At 44.1% G+C, this 24,861-nt stretch overlaps 1 protein-coding gene across 2 annotated transcripts in view; it reads left to right on the plus strand.

Annotated features, from left to right (window-relative positions):
- The first annotated feature begins 1,144 nt into the window (after window positions 1-1,144).
- Window positions 1,145-24,861, plus strand: part of LOC141153036 (SH2 domain-containing adapter protein D-like) — a 40,875-nt gene continuing 17,158 nt past the window's right edge. Inside the window, exons 1-4 of one of the 2 annotated variants that reach the window (XM_073637712.1) lie at window positions 1,145-1,276; window positions 1,665-1,763; window positions 7,393-7,687; window positions 9,042-9,159. In XM_073637712.1, the coding sequence (XP_073493813.1) occupies window positions 7,400-7,687; window positions 9,042-9,159 (406 nt within the window). In that variant the 5' untranslated portion in view covers window positions 1,145-1,276; window positions 1,665-1,763; window positions 7,393-7,399. The remainder of the gene's footprint in view (window positions 1,277-1,664; window positions 1,764-7,392; window positions 7,688-9,041; window positions 9,160-24,861) is intronic. The other variant, XM_073637711.1, reaches the window with a different exon arrangement.

The following is a 24,861-nucleotide window of genomic DNA, read 5'->3' on the forward strand; positions in this document are numbered from 1 at the left end:
GTAGGCCTGGTGCATCATCATCATTACGGCGCAATGCACACATGATGCTGCAATGGACCAGATCATTAAAAAAGAGCCTGGCAGATAGGAGGCGGTTTGCAAATCTCCCATTTGGGGTCCACAGACAACTGACCTGACCACTGGAACAGGGTCTTGTAAGTCAATTCGCTCATCTATCCTTCCATCTATCCTCCCATCTATCCTTCCATCTACCTTTCCATCTATCCACGCATCTACCTTTCCATCTATCCTCCCATCTATCCTCCCATTGATCCTCCCATCTACCTTTCCATCTGTCCCTCCATCTATCCTTCCATCTACCTTTCCATCTATCGTCCCATCTATCCTCCCATCTATCCTTTCATCTATCCTCCCATCTACCTGTCCATCTGTCCTTCCATCTATCTTTCTATCTATCCTCCCATCTATACTTCCATCTATCCTCCCATCTAACCTCCCATCTATCCTTCCATCTATCCTTCCATCTAGCTTTCCATCTACCTTTCCATCTATCCTCCCATCTACCCTCCCATCTACCCTTCCATCTACCTTTCCATTTATCCTCCCATCTATCCTCCCATCTACCCTCCCATCTACCCTTCCATCTACCTTTCCATTTATCCTCCCATCTATCCTCCCATCTACCCTCCCATCTACCTTTCCTTCTACCTTTCCATTTATCCTCCCATCTATCCTTCCATCTATCCTCCCATCAATCATCCCATTTATCCTCCCATCTACCCTCCCATCTATCCTCCCATCTCTATCTATCCATATTTTTTTTTCAGATTTCCATTTCAACATGTCTTATATTTTAACACCCACATAGCATTTTTGTGCTTGTCTCATGCAGATTAATTATTTCTAAACGTTGTTATTATCAGCCAAATCCGGAGTAAATTTCTACATTTACGTTGAGTTCCATCGATAATAAAGAGATCTTTAATTAAAGGGCTACGCTGCGTTATATAATAATTACTTTTCTATGGAATCACCAGGAGTTTGAGTCTTGTCTGGACACAATGGAGGGCTGTATGGCTTCCCCCCATCTCTCACCTCCCTCCACTCTCCTTCTCCCCCACCTCATATACCTCCCACCCTTGTGCAGGGCTTTGTATTCCTGCAATCAGATCCAGACTTTCTTGTCTCCCCCTGGAGTAGTTTCACAAGGAGCCAGGACGGACCCTCCTCCCCTCCTCATCTGCCACCTCCTCCATCCTCCAGCAACCACAGCAAGAAGCGACTTTATGTGGGCAGAGGGACCAGTCATTGCCAGGTGAAGTTGTGTTGGGTTATTGGGTTGGCACATGGCTGCGGGCTGCACTCTCCTCCAACTTAGGAGAGTTGCAATAAATCTATTTGCATTTCCCTCACTCCCAGTCTCTCCCACTCCCTGTATCCTTTGTGTGATGTGGACAATACTGGTCTACTCCCAGCAATATGATACTGGATGGAGCAGAGCTGGCCAACCTGTGACTATGGCTCGTCTGTGTCCAGCTGGATCGGCTCTGTCATGCTGTGACTTATAGTCCGACAACTTTTCAGCCCATTTCTAAAACTTACCCAAAAAGGGATTGTGTATGTCTCATCTTCTACTTTTTATTTTACCTGTTTAATATTACATGATGGCATGATTAAATTGATAAAAATATTAAATATTTCAGCCACTTACACAGACAAGAGTATGCCGGTGGTCCTCTACTAGCATAATAGTGGTCCGCGAAGCAGAAACAACAAAAGTTTCCGTTGTCTAAAGTGGCAGGGTAAGGCTAGGTTTTCATTAATATCCATTTTACTAACTTCTGCTGTACTTAATAATTTATTTTCTTGCTGATTAGTATACACTTGGAATGTTTTTTTTAACATTTTATGTACGTTTTATATTTACCAATTGTCTTTATTTTGTATTTATTTTTATTTTAAAATTGTTTATTTTCTTTTTATTATATAATTTTTATTTTACATTTTATTTGATCCTTAATATTTTTTCAATTTTGTATTATTTAATCTTTTTTATATTTAATATTTGTAATTGTTTTTCTTTTTTTTATTTATTTTTTAATCATGTTTAATAGTTTTTAGCTTTTTTTGTTATAGATTTTTCATTTTAAGCTATATTATATTCTTAATATTTTTACGTTTTACGTGTCTTTTTTCATATCTAATGTTTGTCATAAATTCTTTGATTTTATGTTTCATTTTTTTAATTTTTCACTTTTACTGTCTATTTTACAGTATTAAATAATATTTCTTTTACAAGTTGCATGTCTTTTTTATTAGTTAACATTTGTAATTATTTTTAAATTAAGAAAATATATATTTTTTAATTAAAATATATTTAGTTTTTTTACACATTATATATTTTACATTTTACTTGATACTTAATATTTTACATTTTCTGTCATTTTATATATTAACATTTGTAATTATTTTTCATTTTAGATTTCATATTTTTAAAACTATTTTACATTTACTGTATATTTTATAATATTTTATATCCGACATTGTTACATTTTGGATGACATTTTTCATACTTAATTGGAATGTTTTTTCCTTTTTATTCATATTTTTTTCACATTTACTGTCCAATCTATAGATGTATTTTATGTATAATTTTCTTTAATATTTGTACTTATTTTTATATCTTACATGTAATTATTTTATTTCATTTGACCTATACTATTTTATAATATCTTATATTTAATATTTTTAATAATGCCAATTTTATGTAGCGTTTGTGTTTTGTAATTTAATGGCTTTTTTACTTTTAGTTTTTGCTTTTGCTTTATGTACCGTGTTATTTTATATGTAGCATTTGTTTTTTCATTTTTAAGTCTACGTTTTTCAATTGTCTTTAAAGTTTTCTGGAGTGAATAAACGTTATTGAATTTAGGGGAGCACATGTGTTAGGCATCATAGTTGAGACAAGATCTCGGCAGCTTCTTCCGCATGACCCTACAGTTTTGTTACGTGGAGGGTTAAACATAGGCTTTGCATTGCTCTCCTGTACATCTGCTCCATCCATGTATAGTTATTAGAATAGCAAAATGAGCAGAGGATGTGGCTGCTCTTCATCGGGTAGAATAATTCTGAGATTCCTTTTTCCCTGAACTCAGTAAAATCTGTAAAGTACAGGGGCTGTATAATACCTCCACATCATGACCACACATTAACTCCACCAGTGACCTAAAGGGTCTTCTAGTCTACCAGTTGGATAAATGGGGATCTCACTGATTGCCTAAATAAGGGATTTATGGCCATGGCCAAAAGTAGTTGCATCTTGCAGGTAACAATTTTTTCTTTTACTAGAGGTATTTCACTCTCGTTTCTCCTTTATCTGACCAAGACCATGGCTGCAGAGTCTACTCTCCAGAAATGTTTGAACCCTCACTTTTCGAAGATCTTTCCCCCCAATTCCTCTCCATACAAATTTCTCTTTCTATCACCTGTTTAACAGCAGCATCCTGCTTTCTCCCTCATTTGTGTGCCGGCTGCTCTGAATCAAATCCCCTTGTAAAGTCCATAAAAATTTGCACTACATTAAAAGGCCCATCCCTTAGGAACTGTACGGGGGATTTTAAAAAAAACACCAAAAACTAAAATACTCAGAGGGGCGGCGGGAAGAAAATAACAGCAAAAACTGGCCACTTTTGACCTGGCGGCAGGTTCACTGTACCAGTGGAAAGTGAGACGTATGCAGACGTGGTAGATGTGTGGGAAGGCGGTGTGGATGACATAGATGATAATCACGTCACTTTTGACAGTAATCTGTGCAGTTGTGGGGCCGACGTCCTCTGACGGTAAAGCATTCATTATGGGTGATCAGTCTACCAGGCGCATTTGTGATGGATGGAAGCAGCCTTGGTTTAGTGGTGGGTCATTACGGGGTCACAGTCATCATGGCTTGAGATAATGACATTTTTTGCATCTGAATCAGTTGCCTTAAAAAAAATGCATTAGTAATGGTCACAATGGTAATGACGGCGCAAGCTGCTCCCTCCGGTACGGTGCACTGGTCCCTTGGCTATTGTGGTTTGGTTTATTCTGCTACATGTAGACATTAAATAGTTATTGTTATAAATGGGAATTATTGATTCTTCTAATCAATGGCCGAACAAAAGGAAACATGACATAGATAGTTGAGTAAAGCAAACGTGACGCTGAGCAGCTTATGTCCTTATTATATATCGGCTACCTACCAGGTAGAGTGGGATGAATTCATTCAGTCACCAGTTTTGTATGCAGATCATAATGGGGTCCAAATAACCCTCTAGTCGGTTGTGACAGTGGCATTAAAGAGGTGGTGTCTCTTCCTCATGGGTACTTGCATAACATAATTGAAAAGTGCAGGGGTTATCAAATATCATTGATAGTGTAGCTTATAGATAGAGCCCCCCGTGTCTGCCATATTTGTACACCTATGAAGCCCAGCTTCTGGCTGAGCTTCATAGGAGATTGGAAATTTTGCAATACACTGGGATATTACAGTATTGCACAATTGATCTTAGGTTGAAGTCCTCTAGGAGGGCGAATCCAAAATGTAGAATATCAATATATATAAATGAAAAAATATATAGAGTATATATAAAATGTTAATCTCTCCTCTAATTTAGTGGCGATACCAAAACGAACATGGGTAACCATGTGAACAAATAAAATATTATAATTCTTATCCCACGCCAAACTGGGGAAAACACTAGGAAAATACAACCCCTGGCAAAAATTATGGAAGCACCGGGCTCGGAGGATGTTCATTCAGTTGTTTAATGTTGAAAAAAAACAGATCACAGACATGGCACAAAACTAAAGTCATTTTAAATGGCAACTTTATGGCTTTAAGAAACACTAAAAGAAATCAAGATTAAAAATGTGGTACTCAGTAAGGCTATGTGCCCACGATGCAGAAATGCTCCGGATTTTTCCTGAGCGTTTCTGCTTCTCCCAGGCAGAAAAAACGCATGCGGATTGTACATGCAGATTGTACATGCGGATTGTACATGCGGATTGTACATGCAGATTGTACATGCGGATTGTACATGCGGATTGTACATGCGTTTTTCCTGCCATGGACAAGCGGATGTGAAGCGTTCTTCACATGCATTTCCGCATGCGGGTTAACAAGCGCTTTCCAAGCGATTTTAGCATCACTTGGAAAGTGCTTAACAACTTGACGGTAAAAGAATGGTAAAAAATAAAAAATATACATTATACTTACCTTCTGATGGCCCCCGGTGTCCTTAGCGATGCGTCTTGGCTTGCCGGCAGCTCGCGATGGACTAAAAGAACCTGCCATGACGTCATTTAGTCATGTGACGGGTCACGCAACTGCCGACGTCACATGACTAAATGACGTTGTGGCAGGTCCTTTTCAGACCATTGCGAGCTGTCGGCAAGCCAGGGAGCATCACTAAGGACACCGGGGGCCATCAGAATGTAAGTATAATGTATATTTTTTATTTTATTCTTTTTTTTACAGGTACTATGGTACCCGGGTCCGGAGGAGAGTCTCCTGTCCTCCACACCCGGGTACCATCCGCACATCGAATCGCATGAAATCCACATCTTCAGATGTAGTGATGCAGATATCATGCGGTCCAATGCAAGTCAATGGGGGTGAAAATGCCGCGATTCCGCAAAATAATTGGTAGTGCTGCAGATTTTTCCGCAATGATAATCCGCAGCGGAAATTTCCACAGGATGTGCACAGCAGATGTGGATTATCATTGGGGAACATGGCAGACCTTCTACCAAGTGTTTAAGCGTTTCTGTAGTGGAATTGCTGAAAGGATGTTTCGGGATGATGACATCATTTTTCAAGATGATAATGCATCCTGCCATAGAACAAAAACTGTGAAAACATTCATTGAAAGAAGACACATAAGGTCAATGTCATGGCCTGCAAATAGTCCGGATCTCAATCCAATTGAAAATCTTCGGTGGAAGTTCAAGAAAATAGTCCATGACAAGGCTCCAACCTTCCAAGCTTATCTGGCAACAGCAATAAGAGAAAGTTGGAGCCAGATTGATGAAGAGTACTGTTTGTCACTTATTAAGTTCATGCCTCAGAGACTGCAAGCTGTTATTAAAGCCAGAGGTGGTGCAACAAAATACTAGTGATGTATTGGAGTGTTCTTTTGTGTGTTTTTTTTTTTCATGATTCCATATTTTTTTCCTCAGAATTGAGTGATTCCATCATTTTTTCCCTCTGCTTGGTCTGAAAAAAATTACCCTTACTGAGTACCACATTTTTTATCTTGATTTCTTTTAGTGTTTCTTAAAGCCCTAAAGTTGCCATTTGAAATGACTTTAGTTTTGTGCCATGTCTGTGATCTGCTTTTTTTCATCATTAAACAACTGAATGAACATCCTCCGAGCCCGGTGATTCCATAATTTTTTGAAAAATGGAAAAAAAAATTGAAATTGCAGAATCTGTATTTTTTATGTGACTTCACCTCCCCAAAATAATGGAATCAAAAGGTATCAGAATGTCGTATTGACCTCAAAATGATACCAATATAAATCATCACAACTCCAAAAAATAACAGAAGAGGAGGCTTACTGGGACTAATATGTCCTACTCATCCCCTTAAAAGTGGTCTGTCTCTGACTCTGCACAAAGAAGGCAGTGATGTTTTTTTTAAACATTCCTGCCTTCCTGTTCACTATCTATTCTTCGCTTGATGAGCATTGTGTATACAAGTCAAGAAGCCGTAGTGCCGCTGATTAAATCAATGTGCTTGATTTCTATAGAGGCTGCTGGGTCTTAGCAGACCTTATCACTTCTTCAGTAATAATGGTAAAACAGCAATAAGAAAATAATTTCACATTAAAATGTACCCCAAAGATATGTACACTAATAATATTAATAATAATGAACTGCAAAAAACATAAATGATAATTAAAAAAAAGTGACCACCACCAGCATACCTACAGCTATATCCCCATGCCTGATAACTAACCACTACCATTTTGTGGAAAGGGATTATACATCTTAAAAAATTTCAAAACCCAAATTTTCCCTACAAAGAAAACTACTACTATAACACTGGAAAAAATAAAGCCGATGAGAAATCTTGTTTTGAACCATCATGTAGCAGAACAATGCCGGATCAATAACAGGAACATAGCCTAGCCATAATCTAATTAATTGAACAGGGGATGGGGCCCTGAGTGGCAAGGTTTACGGTTGATTTCCGTGTATTTCTAAATTTTAATCAGTAGTTGCCAAAAGATGTGTAGTTGTTAAGGGCTCCAGAATGAAGAGAACATGCTTGACCAGAAAACCCAAGATTCCCCTGGAGAAGTCGTTTGATGGACTGGCGTTGTTCAGCAGTCTGACCAGAATACCGCTTAATGTCAGTCCTAACTTTAATTCTTTCCTTTTACACCCAGGGCTCTAATGGCAAGGTGGTTGAAAGATTACCTACATTTTGGGAGTAAGAGGTCTCCACCACAACCTCCCAAGCCAGACTATACAGAAAGTGAAATCCTCCGTGCTTACAGAGCTCAAAAGAACTTAGATTTTGAGGACCCCTATGAAGACAAAGGCAATGACAAAGGATCCCAAGCCAGGCTGGAGGAGATGCAGCTTACCATAGTATCTCCTAGACATCGTCTTATCAAGGTGGAACCGTCAGAATGTATAAGGAAACTACGCGTCGGGTCGGAAGAGAATGTGGGAGCAAAGGTCAGTGTGCAGATGATTATCATTACATCTAAGGTGTCAAAATGATCGGTTCTGCTAAATGGAGACTTGTTTCTTTGACTTTCACAGCAGACGAGAGCTTTCTTTGGTAGTTACACCATCTTTTGTAGTAGAAGCAATCTCCTCTACTCCCCCAAACATTTCCAAAGTACTCAAAGCAACCCACACTAGTCACTGCAGTTCCGCTCAGATATAGCAGCACAATTACTAATCAAAAAGTTTCACCACCACTCCTACTAGTCAATAAGACACAGCAGCATTTCTACTAACCAAAAATCCATAGCAGCGCTTTTACTAACCAAAAAGTCACAACAGTGCTCCTAACTAAAAAGTCACAGCAGCACTCCTACCAATCAAAAAGTCACAGCAGCACTGCTACTAACCAAAATGTCACACCAGCACTTCTACTAACCAAACAGTCACAGCAGCACTTCTACTAACCAAACAGTCACAGCAGCACTTCTACTAACCAAAAAGTCACAGCAGCATTTTTTACTAACCAAAAAGTCACAGCTGCACTCCTATCAATCAAAAAGTTATGGCAGCACTTCTACCTAAAAAGTCACCGCAGGACTTCTGCTAACCAAAAAGTCACAGCAGCACTTCTACTACCCAAAAAGTCACCACAGAGCTCCTACTAACCAAAAAGTCACACCAGCACTCTTACTAGCCAAAAAGTCACAGCAGTCCTCCTACTAACCAGAAAGTCGCAGCAGCGTTCCTACTAATAAAAAGTCAGAGCAATGCTCCTACTAATAAAAAAGTCACTGCAGCTCACCTAACCAAAAAGTCTTCAAAAGCAACCTGAAAACTCATGTGGACAAGAGAAAGGCTGAAAAAGCCAGAAGAAGCATGTTTCATAAGAAAAAGCTGTGGCTCCTTTATGCTTTCTCATGTACACATGGGGTGCATGTTCCTTCAATAAGGATGCTGTTTTAAGTTACCAGTGGTGAGTGCTGCTATGTTTTCAGCCTCTCTCTTGTCCACATATGCAAACCATTGTAACTGAGTACCATGTTAACTGTTTTTTTTCTGGTCATTGTACAAATTCTGGTTTATTTTCTCATTTAAAGTGATACTTCCCAATTGTAAGTGATATGGATATGTGAGCTGTTCCAGCGTTTTATTCTCATATTCATTAACCGGAAAACACATCTCTTGAGAAAAGCCTACACCAATCTGCCATATTAGTGGCTTCTACTCTCTCCTACTGTTTCCTTTCCTCCTTGCAGGTAGACTCTTCTCTGCATTTTACCAGTTTATCACTAACTTAGTTTAAGTATATTGTACAAGTTACTACATTTTTTATTGTATTGCTATGATGTTGTTATTACAGGTCCCCGGAGTAACGGATTATTCAAATCCATTCGATATGAAAAACAATCATCTTGACCATGAAGACATAGAAGACACCGGTTATATGGAACCGTATGAGAGTCAAAAGCCAATAGAAGGTAAATTCATACCATATGGATGGGATCTGCCATAATGTTTGATAGGTGGGAGTACTGTATGACTAATGGTCTGTACATGATACCAAGAGCTGGGATTCTGTGTTCCCCATTTGCAGCAGAGAAGTACTTGGGGGCCAAGAGATCTATGTCAATAGTTGAGCATGCTGTAGACCATTAGTCCGTATACTTTGACTTTCCACTTATTAAAAAAACAATTCCAGCATCAGGAACGGACAGGGGCTCCTGTGCAAGCAATGTGTCCGGGCCCCCCTTCCTCCATACACAATGTTATCTAAACATATTTTGCATGTTATTGCTAGTTGAAAACACAAGTAACCTAAACAATGAACTTCCATATTTACCAACTTTTTACTACATCGTGGAACCCGCTTCTAATAGGCGTTTCGACTATGGCCTTCGTTAGGGGATGCCAGGTGCTGCACCCCCACCAATCAGACATTGGCTTATTCTAAGGATATGCCAACAATGTTAAGGTCCTGGACAACCCCAGAGACATGATTAATGGTGAACATTCAGGCATTATGTGCTGTACATTAGTGGACACCCTGCGATGATAAAATTAGATATAGCAGCAGTCTGAAAAACCACAGGATAGCCACACCTTACTCCAGCAGCGATGCCTAGGGCCTACGGCACGCATGCTCAAGGGCTCCTAAACTGCTGATTTGGCACACAATGTCCTACATACATGTTACATCATGCCAGATGTAAGAAAAGCAATATTTCACAGGTTAGCCCTGCTCACAACGGGAGTGGCCTACTAGGAATCTGCCAGGTCTGACCATATGGACACAGGCATCTTAGATTCCCAGTGGGTCCCTCTTGTAGTGAGCCAGACTTCCCTGTGAAATAATGCTATGTATACTGTGGTATTGCGACAAGCTCGGCTGTATATAAAGGTAAAACACAGGATACTATCTCTTTAAATTTTCGGGTTAGTTTATTTAGCAGTCAGAAACCACCCTGGAGTCCATAAAGAAAACACAGCCCATTCGGCTAAAGAGACAAAGCAAAATACAAAACTTGCAGCACAGTCCGTATCTCGGCCAAGGTCTGGCCACTCACAATTAGCCACACACAGGTTCAGCACACCCCGTGCTAGCTCCTTCCTGGAGCAAAAGTTCCCCAGGTACTGAACACACCTGAGTGTCAGGGCTGGCTATTTAAAGCCCAGACACTCACCTGACTGGAAGGATGGTGGATAACGTCCCTCCCGCACTTCGTTATCCACTGAAAACATTCCCTTGTATATGTGGTTCTATTAACTCTCTCTGCACCTACTTGTGCAGGAGAACTTGCATGTTTTCACACACCTGTTTAGGGCGACCTATCACGTTCCCAAATCAAAGTGCTTTATATTATTACAGCCCATTCATTATTTCTTCAAACATAAGGCTATGTGCCCACGTAGCGTTTTTGTAGCGTTTTTACGGCCGCGAAAACGCTTGTAAATCAGTCTGACATGCAAAGCAATGTGAATTCGGATGTGCTGTGCACATGATGCGCTAATTTGCGCGCCGAATTCGCATTGCTTTGCAAAACGCAGCATGACCATTTCTACCACGATTACGCTGCAGCGTAATCGCGGTGCGTGTGGTACCTGGGATGAAGACGAGACTACAATTCCTCTTCATCCCGGCTACCACGCGGTGAAAAAAAAGAAATAAAAAAGTTAAAAATAAACAAAACCTGTATATTCACCTCTCCGGCGGCCCCCGGTCTGCTCTCCGGTCTCCTCTTCTCTGCTCCCGGCCGCGTCTTCTCTCTTCAGCGTCCCGCAGTGTACTTTCAGGACCTGTGGTGACGTCATTTAGTCAGCTGATGGTCACACGACCGCTGACGTCAGCGGTCAGGTGATGGTCGCGTGACCATCAGCTGACTAAATTATGTCACCGCAAGTCCTGACAGTACACTGCGGGACGCTGAAGAGAGAAGACGTGGCCGGGAGCAGACCGGAGGAGACCGGAGAGCAGACTGGGGGCCGCCAGAGAGGTGAATATACAGTTTTTTTTTTATTTTTAACGTTTTAATTCTTTTTTTTTTACTATAGATGCTGCATTTAAAGCATCTAAGTTGTTCACACATTATAAATCCTTGCCAGTTGCATGGATTTATATTGTGTGATCAACTTGTCAAGCACTTTTCCAAGTGATGCTCAAAATCGCTTGGAAAAGTGCTTGAAAAAACGCATGTGAAAACGCTGAAAAAACGCTTCTCTCTGGCAGAAAAAACGCATGTAAATCTGCATGCGTTTTTTTCTGCCAGAGAGAGGCAAAAACGCTCTGCATCAAATCTGCTACGTGGGCACATAGCCTAAGTCTCCACCAAACTCCACCGCATCCAAAAGCACTACAGATACTGGCTGGTGATGAGCTCATACAGCCCTTATCTATCCCTCATTCCCTCAAGATGGCTGGACCATCCTTGTAAATAAGCCCCTGTACTTTGTGTCACCCCCAACACATTGTAGATTGTAAGCTCTTACGAGCAGGGTCGTCATTATTTTTGCTTTAATTATTGTATTATCTTTAGCTATGTTACTTATGACTGTTGTATATGAACCTCTGAATTGTAAAGCGCTGCGGAATATGTTGGTGCTATTTAAATAAAGATTATTATTATTATATCACTGAGGCTAAGAGTCTCAGTGACACATACCTCCCTTCTGACATAATACCAGTGACTTTGTCACATATCACCCCCCCCCCTGCCCAAACCGGGGGTATTGGCACCTTCACTCACTAGACAGGGAAGTCTGGGCAGGGTATCGGCATTAGCATTCAGTTTCCCGGGCCTGTGCTCTACCAAAAAACTAAAGTCCTGGAGGACCAGGAACCACCTGGTCACCTGGGCATTTTTTTCCCCATCCGTTAACTAGTTCATCTCAGGGAGCATGGTCTGAGACCAGTCTGAATTTGTGGCCTAATATTTAGTACATAAGGGTATCAACCACCCACTTGATGGCCAGGCACTCCTTTTCCACGACTGCATAATTATTTTCGCAGGCTGAGAGTCTTCTGCTCAAGTACAGAATGGGGTGTTCTTCCCCAATTACCTCCTGCGATAAGACTTCTCCTATGCCGACGTCTGAGGCGTCCGTCGGAAGCACAAATTCTTTCTGAAAGTCAGGTGCTATCAAGACATGCTGTTACAAAGGGCACGTTTCAGCTCCTGGAACGCTATCTCTGCCTCAAAAGACCAATTAGCCATCACCGTCTTCGTAGGTCTAAATAAGTCGGTTAGGGGTGCCACTATTGTGGCGAAATTCGGGATAAACAGCCAATAATACCCCATGATACCCAGAAAGGCCTGTACCTGTTTCTTGGAGGCTGGTTGTGGGCAATTCTGGATTGCCTCCACCTTGTTCATTTGCGGTTTTATTTTGCCCCTTCCAACCACGTAGCGCAAGTATTTTGGCTCTTCCTTTCCTATGGCGCATTTTCTTGGGTTGATGGTAAACCCGGCGTTTCTCAATGCCTCCAATACTGCCTGGACCCTCTGCAGGTGGGTTCCCCAATCTGGGCTGAAAATCACGATGTCGTCCAAGTAAGCGGCAGCGTATTTTTAATGTGAGCCCAGAATCCGGTCCATGGCCCCTCTGGAAGGTAGCTGGGGCTTCCTGTAGCCCGAATGGCATCCTAGTGTATTGAAAACACCCGTAGGGTGTAGAGAAGGCCGTGTTCTCCTTGGCCCCTGGGGCCAGGCGAATCTGGCAGTACCCTTTTGTTAGGTCCAGGGTAGTGATGTACCTGGCAGGCCCCAGCCTCTCAATAAGCTCATCGACCTGGGGCATCGGGTAGGCGTCAAACTTGGACACGTCGTTTAGCTTCCGGTAATCGTTGCCGAACCGCCATTCTCCGTCCGTCTTAGGCACAAGAACAATCGGGCTGGACCAGCCGCTCTTAGGCTATATGCACACAAAGCGATTTTAATGCGTTTTTGCGGCGTATTTTCGCGGCGAAAACGCATTAAAGTCGCTTGTAATAGGTCTGCAAATCTGCATGTGCTGTGCGCATCGTGCGGAAATTTCCGTGTCGAATTCGCATTGCGGTAAAAACTGCAGCAAGACCAATTCTAGTGCAATTTCGCTGAGAAATTGCCGCCATTGACTGCATTGGATCGCATATGATCCGCATCACATGTAGTAATGCGGATCTTATGCGATTAATGCGCGGATGGTACCTGGGTCTGGAGAAGAGGAGACTGTCCTCCAGACCCGGGTACCATAGTACCTGTAAGTAAAAAAATAATTTAAATAAAAAATAACCATATACTCACCTTCCGATGGCCCCCGCTCTGCTCCTGGCATCGCTGCTGGCTCCGTGGCGGATACCGGTAATGTAAAAGGACCTTCCATGACGTCAGCGGTCATGTGACAGGTCACGCGACCGCCAACGGTCGCGTGACCTATCACATGACCGCTAACGTCATGGAAGGTCCTTTTACATTACTGGTACCCGCCATGGAGCCAGCAGCGACGCCGGGAGCAGACCGAGGCCGCCGGAAAGGTGAGTATAAAGTTATTTTTTACGTTCTAATTCTTTTTTTAACATTATGTTGGTCACACAATATAAATCCATGCCGGGTGCATGGATTTATATTGTGTGACCAACTTTCAAGCACTTTTCCAAGTGATGCTAAAATCGCTTGGAAAAGCGTTTGACAAAAGCATGCGAAATCGCATGCTAAAAACGCTTGATAAACGCTTATTCGTGGCAGAAAAAACGCATGTAAAATCAGCATGTGTTTTTTCTGCCAGGGAGATGCAGAAACGCTCAGGAAAAATCTGGAGCATTTCTGCATCGTGGGCACATAGCCTTAGATTCCTTGATAGCGCCCAGGCTCATCATTCTCCTCACCTCCTTGTAGATCACCTCAAGGCGGGCTTCGGGAATTCGATACGGCCTTTGGTTCACCCATACGTGCGGTTCCGTCAGGATATCATGCTCCACAACTTGCGTACATCCGGGCAATTCTGAGAACAGGTCTCGGTTTCTCTGCAAGAGTTCTCGGTACTGTTGTTTCTGGGCCGGTGACAGTGTCTCTGCCACTGTAATGTCCTCTACCCTGGCTTCAGGATTTGCCCCTAGGGATGGAGCTTCCACTGGCTCCCTGTCTCGCCACTGCTTCAGTAAGTTGATGTGGTAGATCTGGTACGGCTTCCTTCTACCCGCCTGGTGGACCTTGTAGTTGACTTCACACAGCTTCTCAACTACTTCGTATGGTCCTTGCCACTTAGCCAGAAACTTACTCTCGACTGTGGGTATCAACACCAACACCAGATCTCCAGGGCTGAATTGTCACAGCCTTGCGGCCCGATTGTAGACCCTTGCCTGGCTTCTTGTGCCTGTAGAAAGCTCTCCTTCATGATTGGCATTACCCTTTGAAACTGGTCCTGCATTTGGGCCACATGCTTGATGACACTCCGGTGGGGTGTAACCTCTGCTTCCCAGGTTTCCTTTGCCATGTCCAGAGGTCCCCGTGTCGTTCGTATAGCAGTTCAAGCGGCGAGAACCCTGTAGAGCTCTGGGGAACTTCCCTAATGGAGAACAGCAGGTACGGCAGCAGGCAATCCCAGTCTCGCCCATCCTTCTCCACAACTTTCCTTAACATCGACTTTAAGGTCTTGTTGAATCGTTCTATCAGTCGGGTGGTATACAGACGTTCGGAGTTTTGTAATTTGGAGGGCCTTACACAATTCTCTCATCACCTTCGACATAAATGGAGTTCCCTGGTCTGTCAGGATCTCCTTTGGCAGACCGGAGAAAATGTGTACCAGCTCTCTGGTGATACTTCTACAGTTATGGCCAAAAGTATTGAGAATGAGACAAATAGTAATTTTTCCAAAGTTTACTGCTTCATTTTTTGTAATGGCAATTTGCATATACTCCTGAATGTCAAAGAGTGATCAGCTTAACAGCAATTACTGTACTTGCAAAGTCAATATTTGCCCAGAAAATGAACTTTAACCCCCAAAACACATTTCAACATCATTGCAGTCCTGCCTTAAAAGGAGCAGCTAACATCGTTTTAGTGATTGATCCATTAACACAGGTGTGGGTGTTGATGAGGACAGGGCTGGCGATCAATCAGTCATGATTAAGTAAGAATGACATCACTGGACACTTTAAAAGGAGGCTGGTTCTTGGTATCATTGTTTCTCTTCAGTTAACCATGGTTATCTCTAAAGAAACATGTGCAGCCATCATTGCACTGCACAAAAATGGCCTAACAGGGAAGAGTATCGCAGCTACAAAGATTGCACCTCAGTCAACAATCTATCGCATCATCAAGAACTTCAAGGAGAGAGCTTCCATTGTTGTCAAAAAGGCTCCAGGGCGCCCAAGAAAGACCAGCAAGCGCCAGGACCGTATCTTAAAACTGTTTCAGCTGCGGGATCGGACTACCAGCAGTGCCGAGCTTGCTCAGGAATGGCAGCAGGCTGGTGTGAGTGCTTCTGCACGCACTGTGAGGCGGAGACTCTTTGAGCAAGGGCTGGTTTCAAGGAGGGCAGCAAAGAAGCCACTTCTCTCCAGAAAAAACATCAGGGACCGACTGATATTCTGCAAAAGGTACAGGGAGTGGACTGCTGAGGACTGGGGCAAAGTCATTTTCTCTGATGAATCCCCTTTTCGATTGTTTGGGACATCTGGAAAACAGCTTATTCGGAGAAGAAGAGGTGAGCGCTACCACCAGTCTTGTCTCATGCCAACTGTAAAGCATCCTGAAACCATTCATGTGTGGGGTTGCTTCTCAGCCAAGGGAATCGGCTCACTCACAGTCTTGCCTAAAAACACAGCCATGAATAAAGAATGGAACCAGAATGTCCTCCAAGAGCAACTTCTCCCAACTGTCCAAGAGCAGTTTGGCCCCCAACAATGCCTTTTCCAGCATGATGGAGCACCTTGCCATAAAGCAAAGGTGATAACTAAATGGCTTATGGAACAAAACATAGAGATTTTGGGTCCATGGCCTGGAAACTCCCCAGATCTTAATCCCATTGAGAACTTGTAGTCAATCATCAAGAGACGGGTGGACAAACAAAAACCAACAAATTAAGGCAAAATACAAGCATTGATTATGCAAGAATGGACTGCTATCAGTCAGAATTTGGTCCAAAAGTTGATTGAGAGCATGCCAGGGAGAATTACAGAGGTCTTGAAGAAGAAGGGGCAACACTGCAAATATTGACTTGCTGCATTAACTCATTCTAACTGTCAATATAACCTATTGGTACTCATAATATGATTGCAATTATATTTCTGTATGTGATATAAACATCAGACAAACACTAATAAAAGCCAGAGGCCAGCAGATCATGTGAAAATATAATTTTGGTGTCATTCTCAAAACTTTTGGCCATGACTGTAGAGGAGGAATTTCTTAACGGTACCACTTCCGGATATCGCGTAGCATAGTCCAATATAACCAGAATGTAATGGTGGCCCCTGGCGGACTTCACGAGGGGCCCTACAAGGTGATCCGGTCAAATGGGACCTCTATGAGAGGTAATGACACTAGGGGGCTCCGGAAATGGGACATAGGAGCCGTTAGCCAACAGGTGGGACATGACCGGCAGTAGTTCACAATCTCCCGGTGACATCCAGGCCAGTAGAACCTTTGTAAGACCCGCTCCCGAGTCTTATCTACCCCTAGATGCCCACCCAAGATGTGAGAATGGGCCAGGCCTAGCAATCTACGCCCATAGGGTCCTGACACTACCAATTGCTTTATTACCTTCCCTTTTGGGTTGGTGACCCTATAAAGAAGTTCCCCATTAAGTGCAAAATATGGGAACCTGGTGTGAGCTCCCGGCTCCTGAGCAACCCTATTGATCACAGACACATTGTCAAATGCAAATTTCAAGATGAGATCCCATCTCTGCGCAGTCCCAAAGTTCCCCCCAGAACCCCCAAGTTTGGGACCTCGTCTTCCAGGCTCACCACCTCATCTTCATCTCCCGCAAGGACACACAGGGGGAAGTTATCGGCCTCTGACTGCGACAGTGATGCATCTTGGGGTGATCGGTTCCCAGTTAAGACAATTGGCACCCGCGCTTTCCGCCACAAGTCCCAGAACAGACTGAAGTCCCACCCTATTTTCACCAGGTGGAGCAAATCCCCAACCACATCCACCTCATGGGACTCCGCTCCACAGTCAGTGTGTATTGTCACTCTGATAATAGGGTAATCTTTTGCATCCCTATGTATGCACCGCACACCCACGTTTTTCTGGGGGATCAACAGGTGTGGGAGCGTGGCTCTTATGAGAGTCGCCAAGCTCCCTGAGTCCAGGAGTCCTGCCACCAGTACCCCATTAACAGTCACCGAATATGACTGTGACCCCTCACCAGGCTGATAGTCCACACTGCAGGTGGGGTAAGCATAGTAGGAACAGCGACATCCCAGGCTACAGTCCATCTGTTCAGAGGTCAGAGGGCAGCTACATGGCCTGAGCCTTGGCACCACCAACAAATAATCTCTCCCGAGCGGACCTTGGGCACCACCTCCCCCGTCCCATTGGACCTTGGACGCGCCACCCCCTTTTGGATCCCCAGTATGGAGTGGGCTCTTTTCCCACGGAACTTTCGACCCCCTGGTACCTCTCAACCAGTCTGACCAGTTCATCCGCGTTTCGGGGATTGCCCTGGGCAACCCAAGTCTGTACTGGCCTCGGCAGGGAATGCACAAAACGATCCATCACTACTCGCTCTATGATCTGCGCCAGGGTAGAAGATTCTGGTTGCAGCCATTTTTGCACCAACATTTGGGAGCGCGGTGGTTTCTTGCAGTGATACGCCCAGCGGTGGACGCGCTGTGCCCTGGCAGTCATTGTTACCCCCAAGCGTGCCAAAATTTAAATTTTTAATTTTGCATGTTCTCTGGCGTCCTGCAAGGCTAAGCTTTCTGGGGTTCCCCCGTCAGGTATGGCGCCAACACCTCTGCCGATTGCTCTGGAGGCAGCCTCTCCCTCTTGGCGACCCTCTCGAATACCGTCAGAAAAGCTTCTACGTTATCACCCACAGTCATTTTCTGCAGCGCTCCCCTTACTGCCTTTCGAACAGAAAAGTCATCCACTGACCTTATTGTTGCAGCTGTTGCCGAGCCACGCATCGCCTCTGTGGGCAAATCGATCTGCTGCTGCTGTTGTCGGCACTGGTCCTGGGAGGCCTGCTGCTGGAGCAGGTGCATAAACAGTTTGGTGGTCTCCTGTTGCTGTAGCATCTGCTGGTGCTGCGTTTGTTGCTGTTGGTGCTGCGCTTGCTGTGCCTGCTGCGCCTGCAACAAATGCTTAAAGAGGTCCTCCATCTTGTCCGGCTTCACCTGCTGGCTCACAGACAACTTCACCCAGGACATGCAGGTCTCCCTGTGACAGTCACACGTGTTTGCTGGGAGTGTTGCCGCAATTCTAACACCACTTGTGGTATTGCGACAAGCTCGACTGTATGCGGAGGTAAAACACGGGATACTGTCTCTTTAAATTTTAGATTTAGTTTATTTAGAAGTCATAAACCACCCTGGAGTCCATAAAGAAAACACAGCCCATTCGGCTAAAGAGACAAAGCAAAATACAAAACTAGCAGCACAATCCGTATCTAGGCCAAGGTCTGGCCACTCACAATTAGCCACACACAGGTTCAGCACACCCCGTGCTAGCTCCTTCCTGGAGCAAAATTTCCCCAGGTACTGAACACACCTGAGTGTCAGGGCTGGCTATTTAAAGCCCAGACACTCACCTGACCGGAAGGATGGTGGATAACGTCCCTCCCGCACTTCATTATCCACTGAAAACATTCCCTTGTAAATGTGGTTCTATTAACTCTCTCTGCACCTACTTGTGCAGGAGAACTTGCATGATTTCACATCACTGAGGCCAGGGGCGTACATAGAAATCATGGGGCCACATAGCAGAAGCTCTAATTGGGCCCCCCTCCCCCCAACAAAAAATAAATAAATATTTGTCTGTGTCACAGAAGAGCAGATCTCACAATTTTCCAGCCTTTACATAGTAATTTTCCTCCTGCTGAAGTCCTAGATTCCTCTTTTATTGCCCTCATAAAGTATGATGCCAATAAAAGTGCCCCCCCAAACACAGTATGATACCCCATGGTGCATTCCTCCACATTAGCCTTCACATGCACAGTATAATGACCCTACTGTGCCCCATCTGAACAAAGTATGATGACCCCAACACAGTATAATCTCCCAACTGTGACTCCCACACAGCCCTCCATACAGTATAATGGGCCTACATACAGTATAATGGCCCGCACTAGCCCTCCAAACAGTATAATGGCCCCACACAGTCCTCCAAACAGTATGATGGACCCACACAAACCTTGACACCATATAATTGCTTTTATACAGTATAATGGCCCCCCACAAAGCCCTCAAAATATTATAATGGCCCCACGTAGCCTTCCATATAGTATAATACGCCACCCATAATCCTCCATATAGTATAATGCGCCCCCCATAATCCTTCATATAGTATAATGAACTTCCCATGGTCCTCCATAGAATATAATGCACTCCCCATAGTCCTCCATACAGTATATTACACACCCCATAGGGTAAAATGCAGCCCCCATATAGTATAATGCACGCCACAGTCCTGCAGTATTATGAGCACCACGTACTCACTGATTTTAAAATATCGTATATTTTATATAAGCCGACTCGAGTATAAGCCGAGGCCCCTAATTTTACCACAAAAAACTGGGTAAACGTATTGACTCGAGTATAAGCCTAGGGTGGGAAATGCAGCAGCTACTGGTAAATTTCCCCATCCTGGTACGCATGGCTCCCTCATCACCAATCCTGGTATGTATGACACCCCTCCTCACCCAATCCTGGTACGTATGGCCCCCTCATCCCCCAATCTTGTTATGCTTGGCCTCCTCATCTTCCAATCTTGGTATGCATGGCACCCCTCATACCCCAATCCTGGTATGTATGGGACCCCTCATCCCCAATCTTGGTATGCATGGTACCCCTCATCCCCCAATCCAGGTATGCTTGGCCTCCTCATCCCCCAATCCTGGTATGTATGGCACTCCTCATCCCCCAATCCTGGTATGCATGGCACCCCTCATCCCCCAATCCTGGTATGTATGGTCCCCTCATCACCCTATCCTGGTATGTATGGCCCCATCATCCCCCAATCCTGGTATGTGTGGCCTCCTCATCCCCAAATCCAATCCTGGTATGTGTGGCCCCCTCATTCCCCAATCCTGGTATGTGTGGCAGCCTCATCCCCCAAACCTGGTATGCATGGCCTCCTCATCCCCCAAATCCTGGTATGTATGGAACCCCTCATCCCCCAATCCTGGTATGCATGGCACCCCTCATCCCCCAATCCTGGTATGTATGGCTCCCTCATCCCCCATTCCTGGTATGTATGGCTCCCTCATCCCCCAATCCTGGTATGTGTGGCCTCCTCATCGCCCAATCCTGGTATGCGTGGCCCCCTCATCCCCCAATCCTGGTATGCGTGGCCTCCTCATCCCCCAATCCTGGTATACATGGCCTCCTCATCCCCCAATCCTGGTATGCGTGGCACCCCTCATCCCCTAATCCTGGTATGCATGGCCTCCTCATCCCCCAACCCTGGTATGCATGGCCTCCTCATTCCCCAATCCTGGTATGTATGGCCCCCTCATCCCCCAATCCTGGTATGTTTGGCCTCCTCATCCCCCAATCCTGGTATGCGTGGCACCCCTCATCCCCCAATCCTGGTAGACATGTCCCAATCACTGCACACATAAATTAAGTAGTGGTCCAAATTAATACAACAATAAAACCATTGTTTTTCAATTTCCATGTTGCAATTTCAAAGAAGAAACAGAATAAACAGCATATGCAGCAATAAAGGCCCCCCTAATTAATACTTGGTTGCACACCCTTTGGCATTGCTGACAGCCTCCAAACATTTCTTGTAGCCATCTATATGCTTCTTACACTTCTCAGCTGGAATTTTCTCCCATTCTTCCTTTGCAGTTTGTTCAAGCTCTTGAATGTTTGCAGGGTTCTTTTTCCAAATGGCAGATTTCAGCTTACCCCAAAGATTTTCAATGGGATTGAGGTCAGAACTCATTGCTGACCATTTTAAAACAGTCAATTTTTTATTTTTCAACCATTCCTGTGTACTTTCGGATACGTGCTTTGGGTCATTGTCTTGCTGGAGGACCCATGATCTTCGACTCAAACCAAGTTTTCTTACACTGGCTTCACTCTAAAATCTTTTGATAATTCTCTGATTTCATGATTCCTGTGATACGGTCAAGGCCTCCAGTACCGGATGCAGCAAAGAAACCCCTAAGCATTTTGGATCCTCCACCATGCTTAACTGTTGGTAAGGTGTTCTTTTCTTTATAAGCTTCATTGCGCCGTCTGTAAACAACTATTGCTTTGCATTGCCAAAAAGCTCTATTTTTTGTTTTATCTGTCCAGAGAACATTTTCCCAGGAGGATTGTGGTTTGTCAAGGTATTCCTTGGCAAAGATCAGCAGTTCCTTTTTATGTCTTTTCTTCAGGAATGGTTTCTTCTTTGGCCTTCACTCATAAAGCTCTACTTGGTTTAGTGTGCGGCATATGGTATTTGTTGAAACCATCACCCCAGACTGTTCCAGGTTGGCCTTCGGGTCTTTGGACGTTTGACATAGTGTTTTTTCCACCATTCGCATCAACCTTCGAAGACATCTCTTGTCAATTTTCCTCTTTCCCCCATGTCCAGGGAGGTTCTTGACTATTCCATGCTAGGCAAACTTCTTAATAACATTGTGCAGTTAAAACTGAGATACCAAGGTCTTTGGAGATGGCCTTATACCTTTGGAAGTCTTGCATTTGCTAAAAATAGCAGTTTTGATGTCCTCAGACAGCTCCTTTGTCTTCACCATTGTGACTAAGGAACAGGACCTACCATTTGGCTTTTTAAAATACTGAAGTCATCATTCATTGGCTAATTCATGTCACATGGACACTGACAATTAATCACAGGAGAATCTCTTTTGTGATTTACCACAGGCGAGTCAAATGTGTTTCCATAATAAATTAATGTAAAGGTGCCAATACCAGTGCACGGCAGCTATAGGTTTTTCTCTCACATTGTTTTTTGTTTTAAAATTATTCTTTATCATTTGCTCTTTTGTATTTAACACAAGTATCTACACAAAAAACTGTTTCACTTGATTCATTTTTTTCATGAGATATTCCACAATATGTACTGTATATATACACACACACGCACTGTATAGAACGATTATAACGCCTATATATTGTATGCAGACTGTTGGCGTTACTTATGCTGAAGGCTGTCAGTCTCCAGAATCAGCAGGGGTCTTAACACCTGTGCCCCCATCCGAGGACAGCAGCCCAGCAGCCATGACCAGTGCAGGTGACTGGTTTGGATAACAGAGGAGGCAGCACGGAGCAGACCTGAGAGCTGAGCTGCTTCCTATCACAGGCTCTGCAGACAGTAAAGCAGCCATGTCCTCCCTCTGCTCTCAGTCCCGACTACCTCTCTTTTACTTTCCAGTCCCTCTCTTCCTCCTTTCCTCTTTCTCTCTCCTCTTCCCGGCAGATCAGCAGTTTCTAAATTCACCCCATGCAAAGGCTGGTGACTGCGGAGCACAGAACAGAGATCCTGCCAGCGGTGGTATGGACAGTCACAGGAGCAGCAGGGGCCCGGGGCAGCGTCATTGCAGAGTGCAGCTGTAAGCTGGTCCCCGGCGGTAGTTGTGTGTGTAATCCGCTATTTCCACGTCGGGACCAGCTACAGAAAATTTTGTGTTGTTGAGGGGTGTGTGACATTGCACCTGGATCTGCTGCTTCCATCGTCGGTTCCATTGCACTTAGGGCAGTTCCGCTCCTGTTAATCGTTTAATTCAACAAGCCAGGCCAGTCTTTAAAAACAATCTTCATTTTATATTCGGCTAAACTGGTGAACAGGGGATTACGGGTTATGCATTCTCTTCCTCCATCTTCCACACAATACTCTGGCTCCATTCCCAGAGTTATAGTCTGCACTTTTTTCCCGGTAACAGGTACCGCAGGAGACATGGGGAGATATTTGAGCTGCCTGTGTTTCCTGAGGGGTAGGGTCATATGGGTCCACGTGTAACACTATGATCCCAGTACCCGGAGCCTTTGGCTAAGACATTCCCAGGAGCCGCTTGTTGAGACAATGCTCCCTGTTTAGTACTCACAGAAGGGCGCTACCTTTTCCTAAGGTACTCTTTTTCCGCTGGACCGTACTTTTCCCAGACTTCTAAGCTCTTTTCTCCATGATGCAAGGGTCCCCCCTTGCCTGTGATGTCCTGCCGCCTCTGTAACAAGTTTCTTTCCATGCTGAGCCCTGTAGTTCTTCCAAAACTGAACCAGTTCTCCTGCTGTCACCTCCTTTCAAGCACACCACTGATCACTGACAAACTACTTCCTATATCCTTATAGATTTCCCACTAGTTCCTCTATTGGACCGCCCCCCCCCTTCCTGGGGATGGCCTTGAGGTTAACCCTCCAGGAACCTGACACACACTGGCCATAAGGATAAAACACACTTTTATATACACTGACAAGCAAAAGGGTAACATTGTTTAGAGCTTTTGACTTCCAGGCTCCATATCTCACCATCCACTGCTGCTTCGATTGTGAGACTACCATCATTTTATAGACAACCATCTTGGCTATCTCATACATAAATTTGACTTGGAACTATTTTGCATATGATTAGTTATGCAGATTCTTGCCGTGTCACTGGATTGTTACCATTTCGCTCCTGAAAATCTAAGTTTTATTTTTTATTATTTTGTAAATCCACCTTTGGCTTCAAGCACTGCCTGAATCATTCTGGGCATGCTCTCGATCAGATTCAAGCATGTCTTGCATGAAATCTGCTCCCAGGTCTCTTCTACACGTTCCCAAAGTTGGTGCATACTGGTCGGCTCACTTGGGCATGTATACAGCTTTATCTTCAACTCTACCCACAAGTGTTTGATTGGGTTGAGGTCTGGGGACTGTGGGGCTAATCCAGCACCTCTACTTCATTGTCATTGAACCATTTCTTTGCAAATCTCGACGTATACTTCAGGTCGTTGTCCTGCTGTAACACTATGTCGTCCTTTTCATATCCATTGTACTCGAGTGTACGATACTACCATCAATCCTGGTCAAACCCATATCATCAGGCTTCCTCCACCAAACTTGACAGTTCCTTCAATTTCAATTTCTCGATCCATTAGCCCCATTTACCCTTTTCTTTTTCTGGACCCATTTGCACCCATCAGAGCCTAGTCTATTGACTTTTTTCTCATCGCTCCAAATCACCCATTTCCAGTCTTCTACTGTTCACTTTTTGTACTTTTTTGCAAACTTGAGCTGACACTTTTTATGACGATATTGAAGTCGAGGCTTCTTCATCTTTTTTCAGGCCACCATTCCAGACTTGTGTAACATGTGTCACACAGTGTTTGCATGGACGTTTGTGATCTCACTATTAGGAAGCATACGAGCTATCTCCATTGCTGTGTTTCTCGCCCCAGAACTGATAAACCTTATGATGAGCAACTTGTTGACTGATATTTTGCCGCAGCCATGTTGTTTGTGGGCATTACAGTGATTGGCTGGCCGCACAGCGTCACCTCGAGTATTTAAAACCGGGCGCCGCCATCTTGGACACAGTCGC

This window comes from Phyllobates terribilis, unplaced genomic scaffold, assembly GCF_046119375.1.
Source record: "Phyllobates terribilis strain yellow unplaced genomic scaffold, ASM4611937v1 Scaffold_7__3_contigs__length_470593459, whole genome shotgun sequence".
Taxonomy (NCBI): Eukaryota; Metazoa; Chordata; class Amphibia; order Anura; family Dendrobatidae; genus Phyllobates; species Phyllobates terribilis.